Source organism: Talpa europaea (genome assembly GCF_964194135.1).
Source record: "Talpa europaea genome assembly, chromosome: 7".
In the NCBI taxonomy this organism is placed as follows: domain Eukaryota; kingdom Metazoa; phylum Chordata; class Mammalia; order Eulipotyphla; family Talpidae; genus Talpa; species Talpa europaea.
The window spans coordinates 115453290-115473202 of NC_140074.1; the positions used below are offsets into that span (position 1 = coordinate 115453290).

General features: G+C 44.0%; 1 protein-coding gene across 3 annotated transcripts in view; it reads right to left on the reverse strand.

Annotated features, from left to right (window-relative positions):
• Positions 1-19913, reverse strand: part of ACSF2 (acyl-CoA synthetase family member 2) — a gene marked incomplete at its 5' end in the record, with an annotated part of 33551 nt that overhangs the window by 11653 nt on the left and 1985 nt on the right. The window contains 2 exons of one of the 3 annotated variants that reach the window (XM_084237717.1): positions 44-157; positions 528-723. In XM_084237717.1, the coding sequence (XP_084093843.1) occupies positions 44-157; positions 528-723 (310 nt within the window). Of the gene's footprint in view, positions 1-28; positions 158-527; positions 724-19913 lie in introns of all 3 variants that reach the window. The other 2 variants (XM_084237716.1, XM_084237718.1) reach the window with 2 other exon arrangements.

Genomic DNA, 19913 nt, shown 5'->3' on the forward strand with positions numbered 1-19913 from the left:
CCAACTGTGCCAGGCTGCCCCTCCTCACCAGAATGATGCCCGCCTTGGCAGTGGCCAACTGTATGAGCACCCATGCGTAGGAGTTGGGGCCCCACATGCCCAGGCGGTCGCCCTTGCGGAGGCCGATACTTAGGAGTCCAGAAGCAGCTTTGTTCACCTGGTGTAAACAGACAGGATGGACAGGGGAGATGCAGGCAAAGTAGAAAGGAACCCAACCTCTCACGCCAGCCTTTGGCCCAGGGGTTCGCATCAATACCACCTAGGAAGAAGGCACAGACAATTCCAAGGCCTTGGCACCTCTGGAATGGAGCCTGGGAATATATATCATAAGCAGTGCCTCAGTAGCGACTGACACAGGTGGCATCCTGACCACCTCTGCCTCAGCCCTTCCCCTTCTCCTGACATCCCTGGGCATCTCAGGCAGCTCCAGCACCCTGTCCCCAAAGCCAGGTGCCACCTTGAGGCTCTGGCCATTCTACCTGAGAGTTAGCACCTGTTTGCTTTGAGGATTCACGATCAGGACCTACCTCCTCCAAGAGCTGAGTGAAGTTCAACCTGACGTTTTCGTGGGAGACGATTAAGGCCTCTTGGTCAGGGAACTTCTGTGTTGTGTCCTCGAGGCACTGTCCCACCGTCTTGTTGATTAGTCGCAAACTGGTTCTGCCCCTGACGTAGCTGAGGCCTCCGATGGGCAGGGTTGCAGTGTGATCCTCCTCCCTGGAACTGTTGGGGACAGAGGTATGGACTTGCCTGTATCAGGCTGGCCACCTCTGACACCAGGGCTTAGCACACCCAGCTGGGAGGTTGGCTGCTCACATGTTAGGGACCACTCCAGAAACTGACCTTACCCCACCCCCAGGAACCATCACCATTATATTTAGAGGCTGCTTCATCCTTGGAAAAGCCAAACCCTGAGCTGATTTCCTGTTCTTTATCAGAGAGAAGATTCTTTTCCCCAAACAGTTTCTACCTAGAAGAGCCACCTGAAGTCTTGATACCGAAACCTCTTGAAAGGAAACTGAGTTAAATCTTGCTGCTTTGACCAAGCAGAAAGTTGACCTGTGGGCCAAGAAGAGACTCACGCTAGACACTGCTCCCTCCTGATAAAAAGGCCCCTGGGTATTTGACAAAACGCATGGGATTGTCCAACATGAGGACTAAACCTTACATCAAACCATGGAAATAGTCAATAATAACAGATGGTATCAATCCATTAACTAACAGCACGACACTAAAACAGTGCCACACACTATATTAATAACTGGAAGAATCGCCTGCCTCTGGTAGGTGTATCTATTATATGGACTATCATCGGAGTTAGTCTATAGCTCAAAAACCGTACTTAAAAAAAAGTCTACTGATTAACAAAAACAAAAACAAAAATTCCAACTATCACCTGCCAGCTTAGACTGTGTGTGCTCATTTGCCCTCAGCTGCTGACTCCCATCCTGCCTCTGTGGGAGTGCGACAGGTCTGTTCCTGTCAGAGAGGGTGGGTGTGCCCTGGTGGTTCCCATCTCTGCAGTGCACAAATAGCTTCAGGGCCAACCCCAATATCTCAATTCTGCAGTTGTGCTAAAAAGGCCAGGCCTATCTTTTGTTAATTGACCACATATGGCTTGTGGGAGAGAATTTCTAGAACATACAGATATGTGGTGGGGACCAGGGCAACAAAACAGGGTTTCTCTATACATGGAAGAGGAGGGTGAGTGCCAGTGTGGACTGGCAGGGAGGCTTGAGCACTGGGGAGGTGAGTCTGAGTGCCTGGGGTGAGGACACCTCTGCAGCACAGGCTGGGGTAGCATCTGTCTCAGGTCTCACCCCCGGGGGCTGTCAAATGTCAGGACACCTAGGCAGACACCTCAGTGTCCCAGGTCACATCTCTGCAGTGCACTGCTAGCTTCAGAACCCAACAGAATGCATGTTCCCTGGGGGTGCTGTCTGCTCAGGAACTTTCTCAGGCTTCCCCTTCTGCATTTGGAGCATCTGTGCCTTCTCAGAGGTCCCGATGGGTAATCCCGTGTGGGCTGGGATGAAGACTTTAATAAATCACCCCATATAGGCTTCTCTTCCTGTCCTGCTCCTCAAGTCCTTGTTCTTAGGAGAATCTAAATTAAAATAGGTCCTCCCTGCTGGTGCAAGGGGTTAAGACGCAACCTATGAAGCTATACACAGCCACTGCAGCATGAGTTCAATCCCTGGTCAGGGAGCTACCCACATGGCCCAGCAGACCTCTCCTGACACTCCTGCTGCTCCCTTCAGCAGTGTATTTCAATAGATCTGCCTGTTCTGCTCCCCACTCTCTGTCTCTGGTGAATCCTCTCACCCCCTGCACCTCTGGCCTGTACCCTGGTCTTGTATGCATAAATAAATAAATCTTAAAAAAAATAATAAAAAAATAAATTAAAATACAGGATCTCTTCTCTCTAGGCTTCAGCTTCCCACAAATAAAATTTGGGGGTTGGATCAGTGGTTATTTTCCAGTGAAAGAGCAGGGCTGTGGACACAACTTGCTTAAGAAGAAGCCAACACAGGAGAAAGTCAGGAGAGACGAAGAGAGGGTGATGGATTCAGAAACAGGGAGACATAGTGACAGATTTCATCCTGAGGCTGCCGAATCCCTAGGCCCGCCCCCCAGAGAAGTCTACCCACCTCTGGACTTTGTACTCTCAGAAGCCAATACATTTCCTCTTTAACTTTAAGACAGCTTGGGGGGGAAAGCCTAAGTCCATTTGTAACAACATGGAAGAAGCTGAACCACATTATGCTAAGTGAAATAAACCAGCACAGGAATACAAATACTGCTTGATCTCACTTGTGGAATCTCAAATACAGATAAATAAAATTTAAAACAGTTGCAGCTGGGTTCCTGAGGATAAACTGGTGAATTCCACCCTCTCCCCTAATCAGGACTTCATGTTTCACAGTTTCAGCTACTGTGGCCAAAGGCAGTCCAAAAAGATGGTGAATAGGAAGCCAGTTTGAGAAAGATCACATTCACAAAACTTTCATTATAGTATACTGCTAAAATTATTCTACTAGTTGTTAATCTCATCATGTGCCTATTTACTATTTTTGAATTTTTCTTTTAAATTTTATGTACAAAGAACTTTGTACTTTGTATGTTGCTTCTGCTATGAGGTAGTCGTCTTGGATAACTGATTCAAGGAAGTACATTCAGTGCAACTTAATGAAGTTTCTGTCCTTCTCGTGCTGATGGAAAACACTGGCAGCACATGTTGAGGCTGTGTTTCCAGGCTAGACTGAGGCCGCTTGAGCAGAGGAGGTAAGAGAGAAATCCCTGGCTGAATTTTCTACCACTTGTTGTTAATTCCATACTGTACCTATTTATTATTTTTGAAGTTTGTTTTTTTTAAAAGAATTATTCATTTAATGTAATATTTTTATTTCTTTTATTTATTTATGCATACAAGAACTGGGGTGTAGGCTAGAAGTGTGGATGCGAGAGGATGCACCAGAGAGAGTGGGGAGCAGAACAGGCAGATCGACTGAAATACACTGCTGAGGGGAGCAGCGGGACAGACAGGAGAGGTCTGCTGTGCCATATGGGTCAGCTCCCTGGCCAGGGATGGAACTCAGGCTGCTTTGCTAGGGGGGCTGGGGGGTGCATGTCTGGAAGGTAGTGCTGAGACTTAACACTTAGGCCACCAGGGTGGCCCTATTTTTGAAGTTAAAAAAAAATTTTATGTACAAAGAGACTTGAAGGCCCAGCAGGTCACCTTCTACAAGTCAACAGCTGGATTAGGAGACAGCAGAGTGCAGATCTCAGTCCCCAAAATGGTTGTGCTGTCAATAAAAGGCAGGGGGTTCAGCCTCCCAGCAGGCCTCTTCTGTTCTCATATTGACCAAGGCTTTTATTGACTTTGGAACCTAGTTTTACACTAATTTATCCTGGTCCTTGGGCTATACAGTGGCCTTCTGGATCCATCTGGCAAATCAACAGGCTGATTTACAGAGGGGAAAAAAATCCACTTCAATTGTCACCTGTGTTTTCTCTGATAAGTGCAGTGATAGAGACACTCAATGGTCTACTTGCCCCTAACAGATCCTCAGATATTTATCTGGCCACAGCCCCATGGAATAGATACCACATTTCCAAACTCCTCCAGCATATGGTCTGGCTCAGAGGTGAAGTTGTAGCCAAGGGATTTAAGGTTGTGTGTATGGTTTCTGAGAAGAATACTTAAAGGGGCATCTCCTCATTCTTCTCTTTCTTCTTCCTACTGGTTAGAATTTTGCCGATGGCAGGAAAAGAATGCAGCATCCTGGACCACATGGTGGGCCTGAGTAACAAGGCAGGGGCCTGGAGCCTCACAGCAGTGTCGACCATGCCAGCCACAAACTGGCTGTCTCCCAGAAAAAGAAACTCCCCTCTCCTTTAAGCCATGGCAAGAGTGGGCATCTCTAACAGGTGGCAATTCTGGACTTGCAGTCTCCAGGTAAGGAAGCTAAAGTGCAAAGAGGCCAAGAGGTCCATTCAGCTGGTACTTCAGCTGAGCCTGAAGCAGAGAATCAAAAGTAAACGCTCTGGGCCTCCCTGGTGGCACAAGGGGTTAAGACACAGCCTCTCTGCAGCCACTGAAGAATGAGTTCGCTCCCCCGCCAGGGAGGAGACCCACATGGCACAGCAGACCTCTCCTGTCTCACCTGCTGCTCCCCTCAGCAGTGTAGTTCAGTCAATCCACCTGTTCTACTCCCCACTCTGTCTCCGGTGAATCCTTTCACCCCCACACACCTTTGGCCTATACCCCAGTTTTTGTATGCATAAATAAATAAATCCTTAAAAAAAAAACAAAAGTAAATGCTCTGGCATTTACAGTTGTATCTCTTGACACCCCACCCTGAGTAGGATGGGTAATTCTGTTCTTTAGGCTTTGGGTGTATGCCTTATAAAAATCATAAAAATTGTATAATCTCAGTTTGACTTTGTCTACAATGTTTTACTAATTGAACCCATAGTAGTGCAGTTTACTCATAAACATAAGGACCACCATCATTTTGAAAGCCCAGGTATTAAAAGAGTACTGATTCTACTTTCTTCCTTTCCAGAATATTCTCCAAATGCCTGGGACAAAAGGGGCACCATTTCTTTTTCTATTTTTAAACAAAGTGGCGGCCATTCCTTTTAAATTTTAGGAAAATTTTTAGGAAAAGTTGTGGGGGGGTTGTTTTTGGGTTTTTTTAATGTGGGTGGGAAACTTAAGGAGCTGGAGTCTCAGTTGCTCCCAATTCATAGAACCAAAGTAAATATTTAGTGAGGCCTTCAGCTACTTGAAGTGAGAATTGTGAAAGGCAGGTAGGAGCAAAGCTAAGGAAATCAGCCAAGAAGGAGTGAGAGACCCAGCTCAGACCCATCTGAGGAACACGCAGAGATTTGGCAGGTGAGAATTCAGGTCAAGATATGCTGCAAATCTGATTTCACAAAAGAAGTCAGAAAACAGGATTTTTTTTTAAGAATTCACTTTTCATTGTTGGAAACTACTCTGTTCACTATAGTTGGAATGTTAGACATGCTTGACTAAATGACCAAATGGGTGAATTATACATAACACAAATAACGACCTAATTAAAAAAGATGGGTAAAGGACTGGATTAGACATTTTTCCAAAGGAGATACATGAAAGTCCAATAAGCATGTGAAATGCAAATTAAAGCTATAATGAGATGCCACTTCACACCCACTAGGAAGACTATAATCAAAAAAGCCAAGCAGCAAGGTTTAGTGAGCTTGGGGAGAAACTGAAACCCTTGTGCACTGCTGGTAGGAAAGTAAAACAGTGCAACTACTATGGAAAACGGTTTGGCAGGTCTCCAAAAGTTAAACAATTGCCACATGGCACAACAATTCCACTCCTAAGTACATACCCAAAAGATGTCTTCATGTTCATAGCAGAACTATTCACAACAGCCAAAAGGTGCAGAAAACCAAATGTCAGCAATGGATGAATAGTTTGATGAAATATGGAATATTACTTGGCCATAAAAAGGAATGAAGTACTGATACCGGTTACACCATGGATGGACCTTGCAAAATTAGGCTAAGTAAAAAAAATGAGGCCACTCACAGAAAATCACACAGTGTATCATTTCAAATAGATGAAATGTTGGAAACAGGCAAATCTGTAGAGACAGAAAGTAAATAAAGTAGTTGTGTAGGGCTGGGGTTGGGGGGAGCAGATGGGGAATAGGGAGGTTAGAACTAGGGCCTAGGTCTTCTCTTTAAGGTAATCAAAATGTTCTAAATTTGACTGTGATAATGGGTGCACACATCCATTAATTTACTAAACTTGAGTGAATTATACATAATTCCTTTCCTTCATCTATATCTAACAGAAATCATATATGTGCTCACCAAAAGACAGGGACAGGAATATTTGTATTATCTCCAATAGAGAAACTACTCTGATAATCATCAACAGTGGAGAAGATAATGAATGGAAATTTACTATATGCAATGTTGCATGGTAATAAGAGCAAATGAGCAATGACTACTCCCAAGGATATGAAAGAAACTAATTTTTTAAGTGTTAAATAAAGGGAGTCAGAAAGAAAGTTGTGCATATGGTCTAATTCCATTTATATGTACAGAATAGACATGTGGCCTGTGGCCAATGGTTACATAGGGTGTTCAGTTTCTCAAAAATTCAGCAAGCCAGCACTTAAAATTTGTGTACTTTTTCTAAATTGGTGGTATCCTTTAATACAGAATTTAAAAGAAAACGCTCCTAGGGCCTAAGCTAGAGTTGATATAGTCATAATTCATAAACTCAATTTAGTGATGGACTGGGACATTTAGTTACTATTCTGTCATAAAAATAAAAGTGATTGTATCACTTTGGTGCAAAATACCTACACACATTAATAAATAACACTGGGAAAGGCAAGCAGACACATCTGTTCGTGTTCTCGCTTTCAGAAATTATTCAAGAAAAGAAATAGTCAGTTTTGAATGTGACAGGAGTTTCCTTCAGAGAGGGCTGACAGATGCTGGAGAGGAGACTTGTCCTCCTCCCCCCACCCTCCTGTCCCCCCACTTCCATCCTCCATACCCCTCCACCCCCCATTCCCACCCACTCCCCACTCTCGTGCACCACCCCACAGTAAACTGAGATGATTGGCCCCAGCCACCCAATTTCATACAGTCATGTTCTCCAGGAGGGGAGCACACAGCAGCTTATGACTCTTGCCTATTCTTTACAATATGGTTCACTGGGCCTGAGGCTTTGGGCTAAAAGGCAGCACCCCCACACACACACCACCGCCCCCCTCCCCCCCATGAGGATACTGCACCAGTGGGAAACTAGAACCCACCTAGGAAGGATCTGCTTTACAAAGTAACTTCCAGATCTGTCTATAGAGACTTAATGACAAGTCTGGAGGGTAATGATTCTGTTTTATGAAAAAGATGGGCACTCTCAGTGGGGAAGGCAGGCAGGAGTCATTCCCCTGCAGGGAGTGTGGGCTGAAGTGGGGAACGCTGAGCACCTTCTAATGCAAAGCTGCCTTGCCGGTTTTGCAGGCAGATCATCCTGGGTGCTTTTATCTAGGTTTTGCAAATGGAGATAAGAGAAGTTAAGCACCTTGTCCAAGACGCTGGAATAAAAGTTGATTAAAGCAGTTTCATCAATTGGATCACAAACAGCTTTCCACTAAAACAGACCAAGTGACACACAAAACCTAAGTGAATAAATCTGCCTCAAAGTAACATTAGAAGGAAGACAAATGGCTAGTAAGGACAGGAGAGGTCCACGTCACAAACCAAAGCAAAACTGCCTTAAGGTATTTGTTCCCCTAGAGATTGACAAAGATGTAAACATTTATATTATGACGTCTATAACTTATTTTCAAAGGCAGCCAAAAAAAATGTGTACATGTGTGTACATGTGCGTGCATGCGCATATTTGCAGACAAAGGGCAGGGACAAAGAAAGAGCCCTACTCTCTGACCTGTTAGTAGCTAGTATTTAAAATAGTCTTTTTTGCTCATTCATCTATATTATTATGTCACCAAGTCCAAAAAGTTATGATTTCAAAAAATTCATTCAATCTTCCCAACACTGTCATAAATGAACAGCCACAAGAGAGGAAAATACAGCAAATCAGTAATCATCTGCCAAAACCAAAGATTGCTGCGGTCAATATTAAAATTCCAAGCGTACTCTTGCTAAGGAGTACTCAAAGGCATGGTGGTTATGCCTCACTTAGTTTCAGCTAAATAAGAGATTGTCTTTGCCACTGGAGCCAGCACCCTGTACTCTTAACTCCATGCACTCAGTAAGAGAGCTTATCCTGAGAAAAGGGGGATACTTAGAAGAGAGCACGTGGATTATAAGGCTCCCCTGGATATGCCTAAATAAAGCTCTCTGTTAATAAAATGGCTATTAATTTCAACATAAAAACAAAAATGTTGGCAAGAATGTGGAGAAATGAACCAGAGTATGAATGGGTCCAGGATTTTTTCTTAAGGTAATAAGTATAGAAGCTGGGGCCTCCCTGTGTGTGGGGGGGAGGTGGGTGCAGGGGTTAAAGTCTCAGTGCTATTGAGATATCCCCAGTCACTGCAGCATGAGTTCGATCCCTGGCCAGGGAGGTGATCCACATGGCGCAGCAGACCTCTCCTGTCTCGCCCGCTGCTCCCTCAGCAGTGTGTTTCAGTGGATCTGCCTGCTCTGCTCCCCACTCTTTCTCTGGTGATCCTCTCACCCCCTGCACCTCTGGCCTGTACCCTAGTTCTTGTATGCATAAATAAAAACAAATCTTAAAAAATACATATATAAGCCATGAAATGTATGAATATCATGCTTCAGGATTCCTCAACTCACCCTCATGCTGGAGTTCTGGAAATGGGAGAAAGGAGGCTGATTGCAGATCAAGAAGCATTTATATGTCAGCAATTCTGGTAAATTGCCTAAAAAATCTTATGAGAAAAGCAACTAAATCTTCAAGTCACCAACAATTTATAGCAAATTCTTTTCTAATCCTATACCAATATTCAATTCTCATTGGGTTTGGTATCTGTAATTTTATATTCTTTTTTATAGAGGATGTTCCAAATCTGGATCCCTTCAGATTTAATACCTATTAATGTTTGAATATACATATTCTTTGATTGGTGATTCTACTTTTAGGACTCTTTAATTTAAGAAACTTAATGAATGCTTAAAGGTATAAATAAGAACATTAATTGCTGCTTAGCAAAGAATTGGTGGGAAAAATTATTACTATTAGTAAGGAACTAAGTAAATTATGGGGCATCTATACAATGGAACACTATGTCATTAAAAAATAAAAAAAACTATATATTTAATAAATATATGGAAAACATCTATTATATATTGGGTTAAAAAGTACATTGCAGAGTAATATGTTCTGGTAAATCCCATGCCAGCTCTCTTCTAAATAATCCACACACAAGATCTGTGATTTGCATCACCCTCCAAGTCCAAGAAACACAGCCACTGTACACATGCAGGAATGAAGTTCAGTGAGCCCAGTGGCCAAGCTGGGATTCAAACCCTGCACAGCCTGGCTTCCAAGGCTTCCATCCAATACAGAATGAATCTACATAGCAGTTTATGGTTTGCAATGGGCTTCCATGTTCGTCTTCTATGAGCCTCACATTGGCCTTGGATCATCTATAAGAAGGATCATTCCTTTCTATGGATGAGGAAGCGAGAGATTCATCTTCATGAGATCCCAACTCTGGTGGGTGGCAGCCCTGGATCCCTCTCTGTATGTACTGTGGGGTCTGGAGCGGCAAACCTGAGGGTGATGGGGCCCTCTGAGTGTTACAGGCCCACAGAGCGTAACCTCCTGAAGGGTCGTATCAGTAGCCACCTCTACTGGGCCCCCACCTCTCAGCCCGCAAACATGCTAGTCCTTTTTGGTGATTTTCTTGTGTTATTGGATTCATTTCTTTGCTGCCTCTGACCTTGCCGGCCTGTTCTCATGGCTGCTGCTCATTTCTCCTGGCACAATACAACATGCATTAGTCTGCCTGGCCCCATGGTTACCCCAACCTGGAAAGCCTTGTGCCTGACCTGTCAGCAGGACCTGGACAGAAAGTATGGACTGGCTTCTCTGGGCAACTCCAAGTGCAACAGCTGTGGCATTTTGTGACATTCTAGAACCAGCAACAAAAGTCGGGGCTGCTATGGGCACCAAAGATCACACTGTTCTCACAGGGTCAGGCGGAGACCATTGCAGAGCTGTGCTCTGGAGGAGCCATGGAAGGCAGGGATGATGGAGACACCACAGCAAACAGGTCTGCAGAATCTACTTTGGGAAAAATTGTTTGTTTTTCCTCCTGGGTAGAGGCACTCAGGATCTGAGCCAAAATCATATAGGTGGACCCTGCACTTGCTGGAGGCTGAGATTATCCCAGGTCCTGGGCAAGTCCTCTTACTCCTTTCAAAAGCCACCAGGAAGGGAGATGACAAGATGCCATGGTCAGTGGAAGTGCAGGAACACCCCCATGCTGCAACTGACCACTGCTCCCCTGGGCAAGTTGCCATGCCAGGCACCAGCAAGGCAGCTTTAGAAAAGAAATTGAAAGCAATAGCTTGCTTTTTGTTCCAAGTGGTGTACAGGCTCTGCCCTTCCCCCACAGGCATTTGATTCCAGGCTGACTGTTAAGCCCTAAGGAAAACATAAACCATCAACAAAGCTAGAAGACAAGCAGCCAAATGAAATTGATAAATTTGATTTTATATATAATGGACAAGGGAATAGTATTTTGCCTGTATTTAAAAAAAAACAAATCAATAAGGACAAATAATCTAACATGATACAAAGCAAAGAACATGAACAGGATAGTCACAGAAGACATTTCAAAAAATGCTCAATCTCACTGTCATCAAGGAAATGTAAATTTAAAGCACAAGACACCCTTTGCCCCTACCAAAGTAGTAAAATTTTAACTTTCAGCAAATTCAGCAATACTGTAGCACAGCCATTTCAGGGAAACTTCTAGAAAAAGCTGAAAATGAAACTCTTTTAACACAGCAATGGCACTGCTAGAGGCATAATCATACCATGGACTACTCTACAGTAGGTAAAACAAAAACCCTAGATCTGTAGGTGTCAACATAAACAGATGCCAAAAGCATATTGCTGGTATAATTTTTGCTAAAATTATAAAAGCATCTTTTTTTTTAATAGTTTTTTTTATTTTTTTTTTATAGAGGCATTTTTTTTTTCTTTCTTTGTTTGTTTGTTTGTTTGTTTGTTTATACATGCACTGGGTACAGTCAGAAGCGCGGGAGGGTGAGAGAATTCACCAGAGCCAGAGCGGGGAGCAGAGCAGGCAGAAGGACCGAAGTACACTGCTGAGGGGAGCAGCGGGCGGCAGGAGAGGTCTGCACGCCATGCGGGACCCTCCTCTGGTGGCCGGGAAGCAGCCGGGGATCGAACCGGCGCCGCAGAGGCCCCAGGCAGCCTCGCAACCCAGCGCTCAACCTCTGCGCCACCGGGGAGGCCCTATAAAAGCATCTTAAGAGTTCTTTATGGATATAAAATATGGGAAACTACTAGCACTTATTGCTTGTATAACATGATCCTAAGCACTTTACAAATGATACAATATAATACTTCAAATGGATTCGAGACAATATTATATATTAGATGGATTTATTAAAAGCAAAATGCCTGTTCTGATATGACATGCATTAAATTTCTGATGGTGGCTCTGGTGAGGGATGGATTGGGGATAGTTATCAAGGGGACTTGAACATGACATTTTATTTCTTTGATTTATATTTCTTTGATTTCTATTTCTATTTTATTTTGGAGTGGTAGGTACACAGGTTTGCTATTTTATCATGGGATTGTATTGAAAATTTTTTCCAGATGAAATTTTAAAGAGGAAAATTTCAAGTGGTTTGATGATCTCCCAAGATGGGTACTGAAAATCCTCAAAAGATAGCGTGACTTGCTGGTACGGGCAGACTAAGACAACCTGTTATGTGAAGGACCAGAGCCAAGACTAACTTTCTCTAATAAAGAAGAGCCCCAGCCTGTCCCTGAATTTCATGTGCTACACTGACAGGCAAGCCTCAGTCCTCGGTCAAGAAAGAAAGAAAGAAGGAAAGAAGGAAAAGAAGGAAAAGCAAGCAAGCAAGCAAGCAAGCAAGCAAGAAAGAAAGAAAGAAAGAAAGAAAGAAAGAAAGAAAGAAAGAAAGAAAGAAAGAAAGAAAGAAAACTCTGAAAACTCAATAGTGAAAAGATAAATCAACCACGTGGAGAATGGGCAAGACTTTATGACTTGGCATTACCCAGACGAGGATATTCAGGGGGTAAATGAACACGCCACAAAGAACCAGTCCACACCACGAGCTGCTTGAGAAAGGCATATCTGATCAGCAGAAGTTATTACTCTACACCTATCAGGTGGCAAAAATAAAAAATAGGGACAGTGCCACATGCAGGCAAGAAAGCTGTTCGCTCAGACCTTTTGGTGGGAATGAAATAGGGAATAGTCAGTTTGGAAGTGTTTGTCCATTTCTGTAAAAACTGAAACTACAACATGAATCAGGTTAAAAATGCTCAGTGAAATAAGCCAGAAAGAAACTGAAAAATACCAGATGGCCTCATTCATAGCAGGAATTTATAAAACCTAAATAAGGGATCAGGAAAAAGACTAATTATAATACAGTAAAAATCAAAATCAACAAGCAACTCTAAACTAGAGACACACTATAGTGGGGGAGGAGGGAGTAGGATCAAAACAAGGGGGGTGGGAATTGTATGGGGACGATAACCAAGATGAAAATGCACACATTGTACAAAAATGAAAACTGATGTAAAAATATATAAAATTTTAAAAAAATGGAGTAAAACAGACCCAACACGGAGTCCTCCATGCCGCCCCCACCCAGACTGAATACCTATGGCAGTTTCGACCTGTCCCCAAAATGTAATCCTAAACCACTCCATGAGGAGTTTTCTAATTCTCACCAGTGAGATAATGTTAGGGGGAAATGATAAGTGAAAGGGGGGAATTGTTAGGGGGAAATGATGTACTAAGCTAATCCCATGCAGGCTTTGTGGACCCCACCCCTACTCCAGACTAAAGCCATCAAGACATTGGGAAAGACAAATCTCGTCACCACCAAAGGGAGGGTGGTTGGGACCTGAGGGTGGAGTTGGGCAGCCAGGTTGGATATAAGAACCAAACACATGGCCCTTGGGCTGGCTCACTATCGCTCGCCTCCTGGCTTCACGGCTCCTGGCTGGCGGCGAACTCTGAGAGCGCCATTTTGGGATTCCTGATTGGCGGATCGGGTAGGACTCATTTAAAACTTTGTCTCCCACTTTTCTCCCTGAGCTGTACATTTCCTCATTTCCCCTTCCCTTGTAAATAAACCTTTTATGAACCTTTCGCGTGTGCCTGCAGTAGAGCATTGATAAGTCCTTTTAAGCACGTGGGTGAGGACCCACAGTCAGGCACCCCGTTTTGTATTGGGGTTGCTCTGCAACAATAATACGCCTCAGAGCCTCTCTCCTTCTCTGGAGGAAAGCTACTTTTTTTTTTTTTTTTTTTTTTTTGGCTAATAACCTTGTTAAGCCCGCTTTCTGTCTAAAATTCCTTCCATTCTGTGTGAGCCTGTGTAAACCTACACATAATCTGCCCCATTCATGAACAGTTTAATAAAGTCAATAAAGCTCCAGATCTGTGAATTTTGTTTTCTAATAACCAGCAGTTGCACATCTGGGCAAGTATCCCAAAGAAATTAAGACTTGTGTTCACCCAAAAACCTACTTGCAGCACTCACAAGCCAAATGTCCTTCTTTTGGTCAATGGTTAAGCCAGCCATCCCTCCAAATGAGGAGTACTATTTAGCAATGAAAAGGAACTATTGATACACAAACAACCTGGATGAATCTCCAGAGAACTATACTGGGTGAAAAAAACCCTAAAAGCTACACACTACATGACTCCATTTATATAACATCTTGAAATCACAAAATCATGTAAACAGATAACACATGGCTGGAGATTAAGAAGCAGGTGGGGCAGGAGGGAAGCAGAGAGGGCTGTCAAAGGGCAACATGAAGGATCCTTGTGATGGAAATATACTGTATCTCCATTGCCTCAACGTCAACATCTGGTTGTGATACTGAACTACAGTTTTACAGACTCTCATCACTGGGAGAAACTGGATAAAGGGTATATGGAATCTGTCTTTGTATTATTTCTTTTTAAAAAAAGATTTATTTATTTATGCATACAAGAACTGGGGTACAGGCCAAAGGTGGGGGGGGTGAGAGGATTCACCAGAGACAGAATGGGGAACAGGCAGACTGAAATACACTGCTGAGGGGAGCAGTGGGCGAGACAGGAGAGGTCTGCCACACGACGTGGGTAGCCCAAGATGGCTATTTCTTGTTACTTTTTTAAAAAATGGCTACTAGAAAACTTAAAATTACTTATTGGCTTACATTCTTTTTCAATTGATCAGCACTTTTTTTCCTTGATAGTTCAGAGGTTGCCCCCCTGCCTTGCCCCCAGTATAGATCATGCCACGAATCCATAGGGAGTGGTTCTAGTGGCTCAGGACCTTCCCAGGGCTCTCACAAGGTGCGCTTCCCTGAGTGAGGCAGATTGGCACTTCAGCTGAACCCAATTCTCTTTCTCTTTGGCTTCCTTTTTTTCTCTGATAATTTTCCTTAAAATAGTTTAGGAATTTATCTCAGCTCTTAGAGTGCTTAATATGCTTAATACATTCTCTTGGCAAGAACCTTGCCCTTTATTTACAATGATGCCAACTGCATGCTGGTTAACTCTGTAGCCCAGTTTTGCTATGTTGGGGCATTTCTTTTGAACAGTGCCCATTCCCTTGATGTCTACATTACATTTTTGGTAGATTCCCATGTTTGTAGCCAAAGAAACAACTCTGTGTTTCTAGAAAACCCACAGAGTCTACCCCATCTCTTTGCCTTTGTGTTGGTCATTCTGTCAACTTACTAGATGATATCAGTTCCAGATAGATGGATGAATAGCACTATAATAGAGCGATCAACAAATTCTTTATCTTGGGTTGTTGACTAATAATGGGTGTATACCTTTATTAAATCCATGAAACTGTACACTGAAGATTTATGCATTTTACTGTATGCAATTATACCATAAAGTTCCATGGCCCTTCCACACCCAACCTAACCTCCCTGAAGGAATTCACAGCGTATAGAGAACATAGCTTACAAGGAGTTCCTGAGTGGTAAGAGCTACATAAAGATTTAGCCAGGTACTCTGTATTGGCAGAAGCTTCCATTTTCATATGTGCTTGTGGGTATGTACAGAAAGTGCACAGGAATTTGTGTGCAGCAACTCTCATTAAGATGAGGATAATTCTGAAAACCTGAAATAATGGGATGGGAGGCACCCATGCTGAGGGTTTTTCCCTTGGGACATTTGTACAAGCATGTGGGAGTCAGGGGCAGAGGCTGATTCAGGACACTTGCCCCTTGGTGGGATCAGTTCTTAGCTTTCTAGGGTCCACACTCTCTCTGTTCTCACAGAAGACTAGAGAGGATCAGAGTGTCGGGAGGTTAGGAGGAGTTCATTATGGTTCCAGCAAAGCAGGACTTGGGGTAAACATGAAGGCTCCCACTTGACGACAGCCCTCTGGCAGGCTCAAAGATCAGCTTCCTTAGCAATTACATCAGCAGAAATGAGTGCTTCCTGGCCATGTGACCTTTTTGACCAAGAACTCAAGGTGGAGTGACTTGCCTCAGCCATACCCAGGTAGAAGTAGTCAGGTGAGGCTTCCCTGCCACCTGATTCTCAAACTGAAAAACAGGAATGCCAACAAGGTTGACAAAGCATGATTTGTCAGCTAGAAACATTTTGTGTTTCTAGCTGAAGTGACAGGTATCTGGCAGAATTGTTGCTACCTATTATTTATCCCCTACAAGCAAGAACCACTCAAGAGCTGAGACTGCATACTCTACTTTGGTTTAGTCAACCTATGATCAGAAAATAAAAAAGCTGGGCCTCCCTGGGGTTAAGTCTCTTCACTATGAACCTATCGGTAGCCATTGCAGCATGAGTTTGATCCCTGGCCAGGTAGATCACCCACATGGCACAGCAAACCTCTTTTGTCTCACCCACTGCTCCCCTCAGTAGTATATTTCAGTAGCTCTGGCTGTTCTGTTCTGATGAATCCTCTCACCCCCCACACCTTTGGCCTGCACCCCGGTTCTTGTATGCATAAATAAATAAATCTTTTTTTTTTTTTTTAAAGCTGCCCTGTATCCCAATGCCAGTTTGTCAAGCTGGACCTGTTTAGTTTCCCCTGATAAAACTATCTTCTTTTTACTCTCCAAACAGGATCCTTAAACTGTGAACTGTGGGTTTTGGGGTCAGCTCTGAAATGTGCAAAGAAGGCCAGTATTGCATAAGCACTATTTGTAGAAGAGCTCATCACTGTGAGGGGTTGAAGTTCTCCTTGGTTTCAAGCTGTGGGTGAAGCAGTTTCTTATGTGACCTCATTTAATCCTCACCACACTATCTTCTCATGAGAAAAGTCAATTTCAATAGAAGTTCCAAAGCTACCAGCTAGAAAGTGGTTCATTCCAACCCATCTCTGTCTGGCTCCAAAGTTTCTGTCTGTGGATTGAATAAATAAAATAATGTGGGGGACGTGAAGAGGGCTTCATACCCAGGACTCATAAAGTTTAAGCACAAGAAAGATTGCATACAAGTGTGTAGACCACACTTCAAACTGCATGGTTGGAGGACTCAGGTTCAAATCCCAACCTCCTTAAGAAGTCTTCCCAAATTCCACTCCTACCCATCAGACTCTTCCCTGATTTGACTGACATCCCTAAATGGCACAGCACCCTCTCTGCCTTGAATCAAGGGGCCTATGGGCTTCCGCTGGAGACCCTTTTGGCGTCGAAACAGTGAAAATAAATTCAACCATCTTTATATTTCCCCAATATACGGGAGACCTACTGTATCCAAGACAGGAAAATCAATGTGTCATTTGCTGATTACAAAGTCCAATTCTGTAGCTATCTATGGTCACGGTTTATCTATTTTTTTCTATTGTTAGATTTAGATGGGAGGCTCCCTGGTGGAATGCAGAGGGATGTCATTACCAAATCATTTGTTACTCATCTTTTTAGGATAATGAAAAGTGCTTTTTGTTAACTATGATGGCTTCTACCCAAAACATTTCCTGGCGGGCATCCCTGGTGGCACAAGGGGTTAAGACGCAACCTATAAAGCTGCCGCAGCACCAGTTCAATCTTCGGCTGGGGAGCAACCCACATGGCGCAGCAGACCTCTCCTGGCTTGCCCGCTGCTTCCCTCAGCAGTGCATTTCAGTTGATCTGCCTGTTCTGCTCCCCACTCTGTCTCTGGTGAATCCTCTCACCCCCACACCTCTGGCCTGTACCCCAATTTTTGTATGCATAAATAAATAAATCTTTTTAAAAAAACACAAAAAACATTTCCTGGCTTCATACATGCTGTCCCCCATATAGGGACAGCATCTAATAGTTTCTGATGCTGGTCCCACCTGATTACAGTCATCCCCCTAGATGGTGATCCATGAAGCCAGCTCACTCCTCTACCCCAACCAACTGCATCAAATTACAAGAACCCCAGATCTGAGCATCACGACCCAATTCTGAGAGACTTAAGCCGCTCTCCATCTTTCCAAACTCTGAGTGCCCCCAACATCCCACATACAGCTGCCTGGAATGTAGTCCCTGGCCAACTTTAGAGGCAATCTGGAGAAAGCCTGCCCATCTCAAGTTCATCAAGCAAACTGCATTGAATTCCTCCTTCCAAGACTACCTAAAGTGGGCCTCCCCGGTGGCGCAGTGGTTGAGCGCTGGGCTGCTGCCCGTAGCCTTGCAGCGCCAGGTCGATCCCCGGCCACTGGGCGAGGGTCCCACATGGCGCACAGACCTCTCTTGCTGCCCGCTGCTCCCCTCAGCAGTGTACTTCGTCAGTCTGTCTGTTCTGTTCCCCGCTCTGGCTCTGGTGAATGTTCTCACCCTCCAGCGCTTCTGACTGTACCCAGTGCTTGTATAAATAAATAAATAAATCTTTAAAAAAAAAAAAAAAAGACTACCTAAAGCCCCAGACTAGCCCATCCCCCTTCCTCAGGGAAGGAGGTATGTGGACAAAAATAAAGGAGTTGGGGTTAGGGAGATCTGGAAAGCAATGGTCAGATTCTTCTTTCCTTCTGGGAAAAAGGCCCTGGACAGTTCTAATGGGGAGGGGAGTGTCCAGCAGAACCAGGGGCTGGCTTGTGGCCAGGCAGAGGCTACCACCTTGACAACTATCTAGGAGAGAAAACTAGGTATAAGAAAGAGGCCACTGAGGAGAAGATCCTCTCCTACTTTCAAATCAGTTGAAATTCCTGCCCAGACACCATTTGAAGGTTCTCAGAGGTGAGCAGGCTCCAAGAGAATGGCTGAGGAGAAGAGCAAGACTTTATCCATGCAGTGAACAGGTGGCAGTATTAACAAATACTCAACAGACTCAGAGGTTATAAAATACGCTCACAGCAATACGCCCACCTTGATTAGGTGCAGGCGCCAGGGCTTCAATCCATGACACTTTGGCTTTAAATTTCTTGTTCTTTCCTAACAGGCAAAACTGGGGAGCTGAAAAATAATAGGCCTAAGGTATTGGACAGCAAGAAAGCAGGTTATATGTCACAGATTAGAAAAAGAGGGGAATAGAAATTCAGGAACTTGGGCCTCCCTGGTGGCACAAGGGCGTAAGTCTCAGCTCTATGAAGCTATCTGCAGCCACTGCAGCACAAGTTCAATCCCCGGCCAGGGAGCTGACCCACATGGTGCAGCAGACCTCTCCTGACGCACCCACTGCTCCCCTCAGCAGTGTATTTCAGTCAATCTGCCTGTTCTTTTTTTTTTTTTTTTAAGATTTTATTTTATGTATACAAGAGCCGGGGTACAGGCCAAAGGCGCAGGAGGGTGAGAGGATTCACCAGAGACAGAGTAGGGAACAGAACAGGCAGACTGATGAAATACACTGTTCTGTTACCCACTCTGTCTCTGGTGAATCCTCTCACCCCCCTGTACCTCTGGCCTGTACCCCAGCTCTTGTACGCATAAATAAATAATTTTTTTAAAAAAAGAAAGAAAGAAATCCAGGAAATTTCTCTTAGGGCACTTAGAATGAGTAGTGATCACTTTGACTTATCTGTCCTCCCCACCAGACTGCAAGTTCCTGGAGGCCTGGGTTCTATGGCTCCTCTATCCACAGCACCCACCAGGTACTTGATATATGTTCTCAGGAATGTCTGCTGAATGCTTAAAATTCTTGAGGGTTTCTGAAGGGAAAAGTAGGAAAGAATCAGGCCAAATCACCATAGCCAGCAGGTAAGGATTCAAGGGAAGTAGAAAACGTCAGGCTGACCTGTTGATTAGCTGAAGTTGGGATATAGCTTGTAGATTGAAAGTTTTAGGAAACAACTGATAGCACCCTCAAGGCCACATGCACTGAGTCATGCATTTCCAGATGACTGTACCCCTAGTTTTAGTCAATACTCTGTAGCCTACTTGCTCGGGCTCAGAATTTGGAGAGAGATCTCCTCTGGGCCTGCTGGTATAAAGCTGCAAAGCCCAATGGCATAAATAAAGAACTTCCCTCCTCCTCTCTGAGTGATGCCTGCTTCCCTGATGGAATTCTGCCTGTTATAACACAAGCACAAAAGAAAGTAAGGGTTGAAAAGAATTAGGCCAAATACTTGGGAAATCTTATCTCTGAACAATTGGACAGAGTCAGAATTCCTCTGAGACCTGGGGCCCTACCCCCCAGAGATCACAGACCTATCGTAGGTAAGGAATCTGCTTTGATAACATACAAAAAAGTCAAAGGTCAGGACTGTGACCTGATGTAGCATCAAGA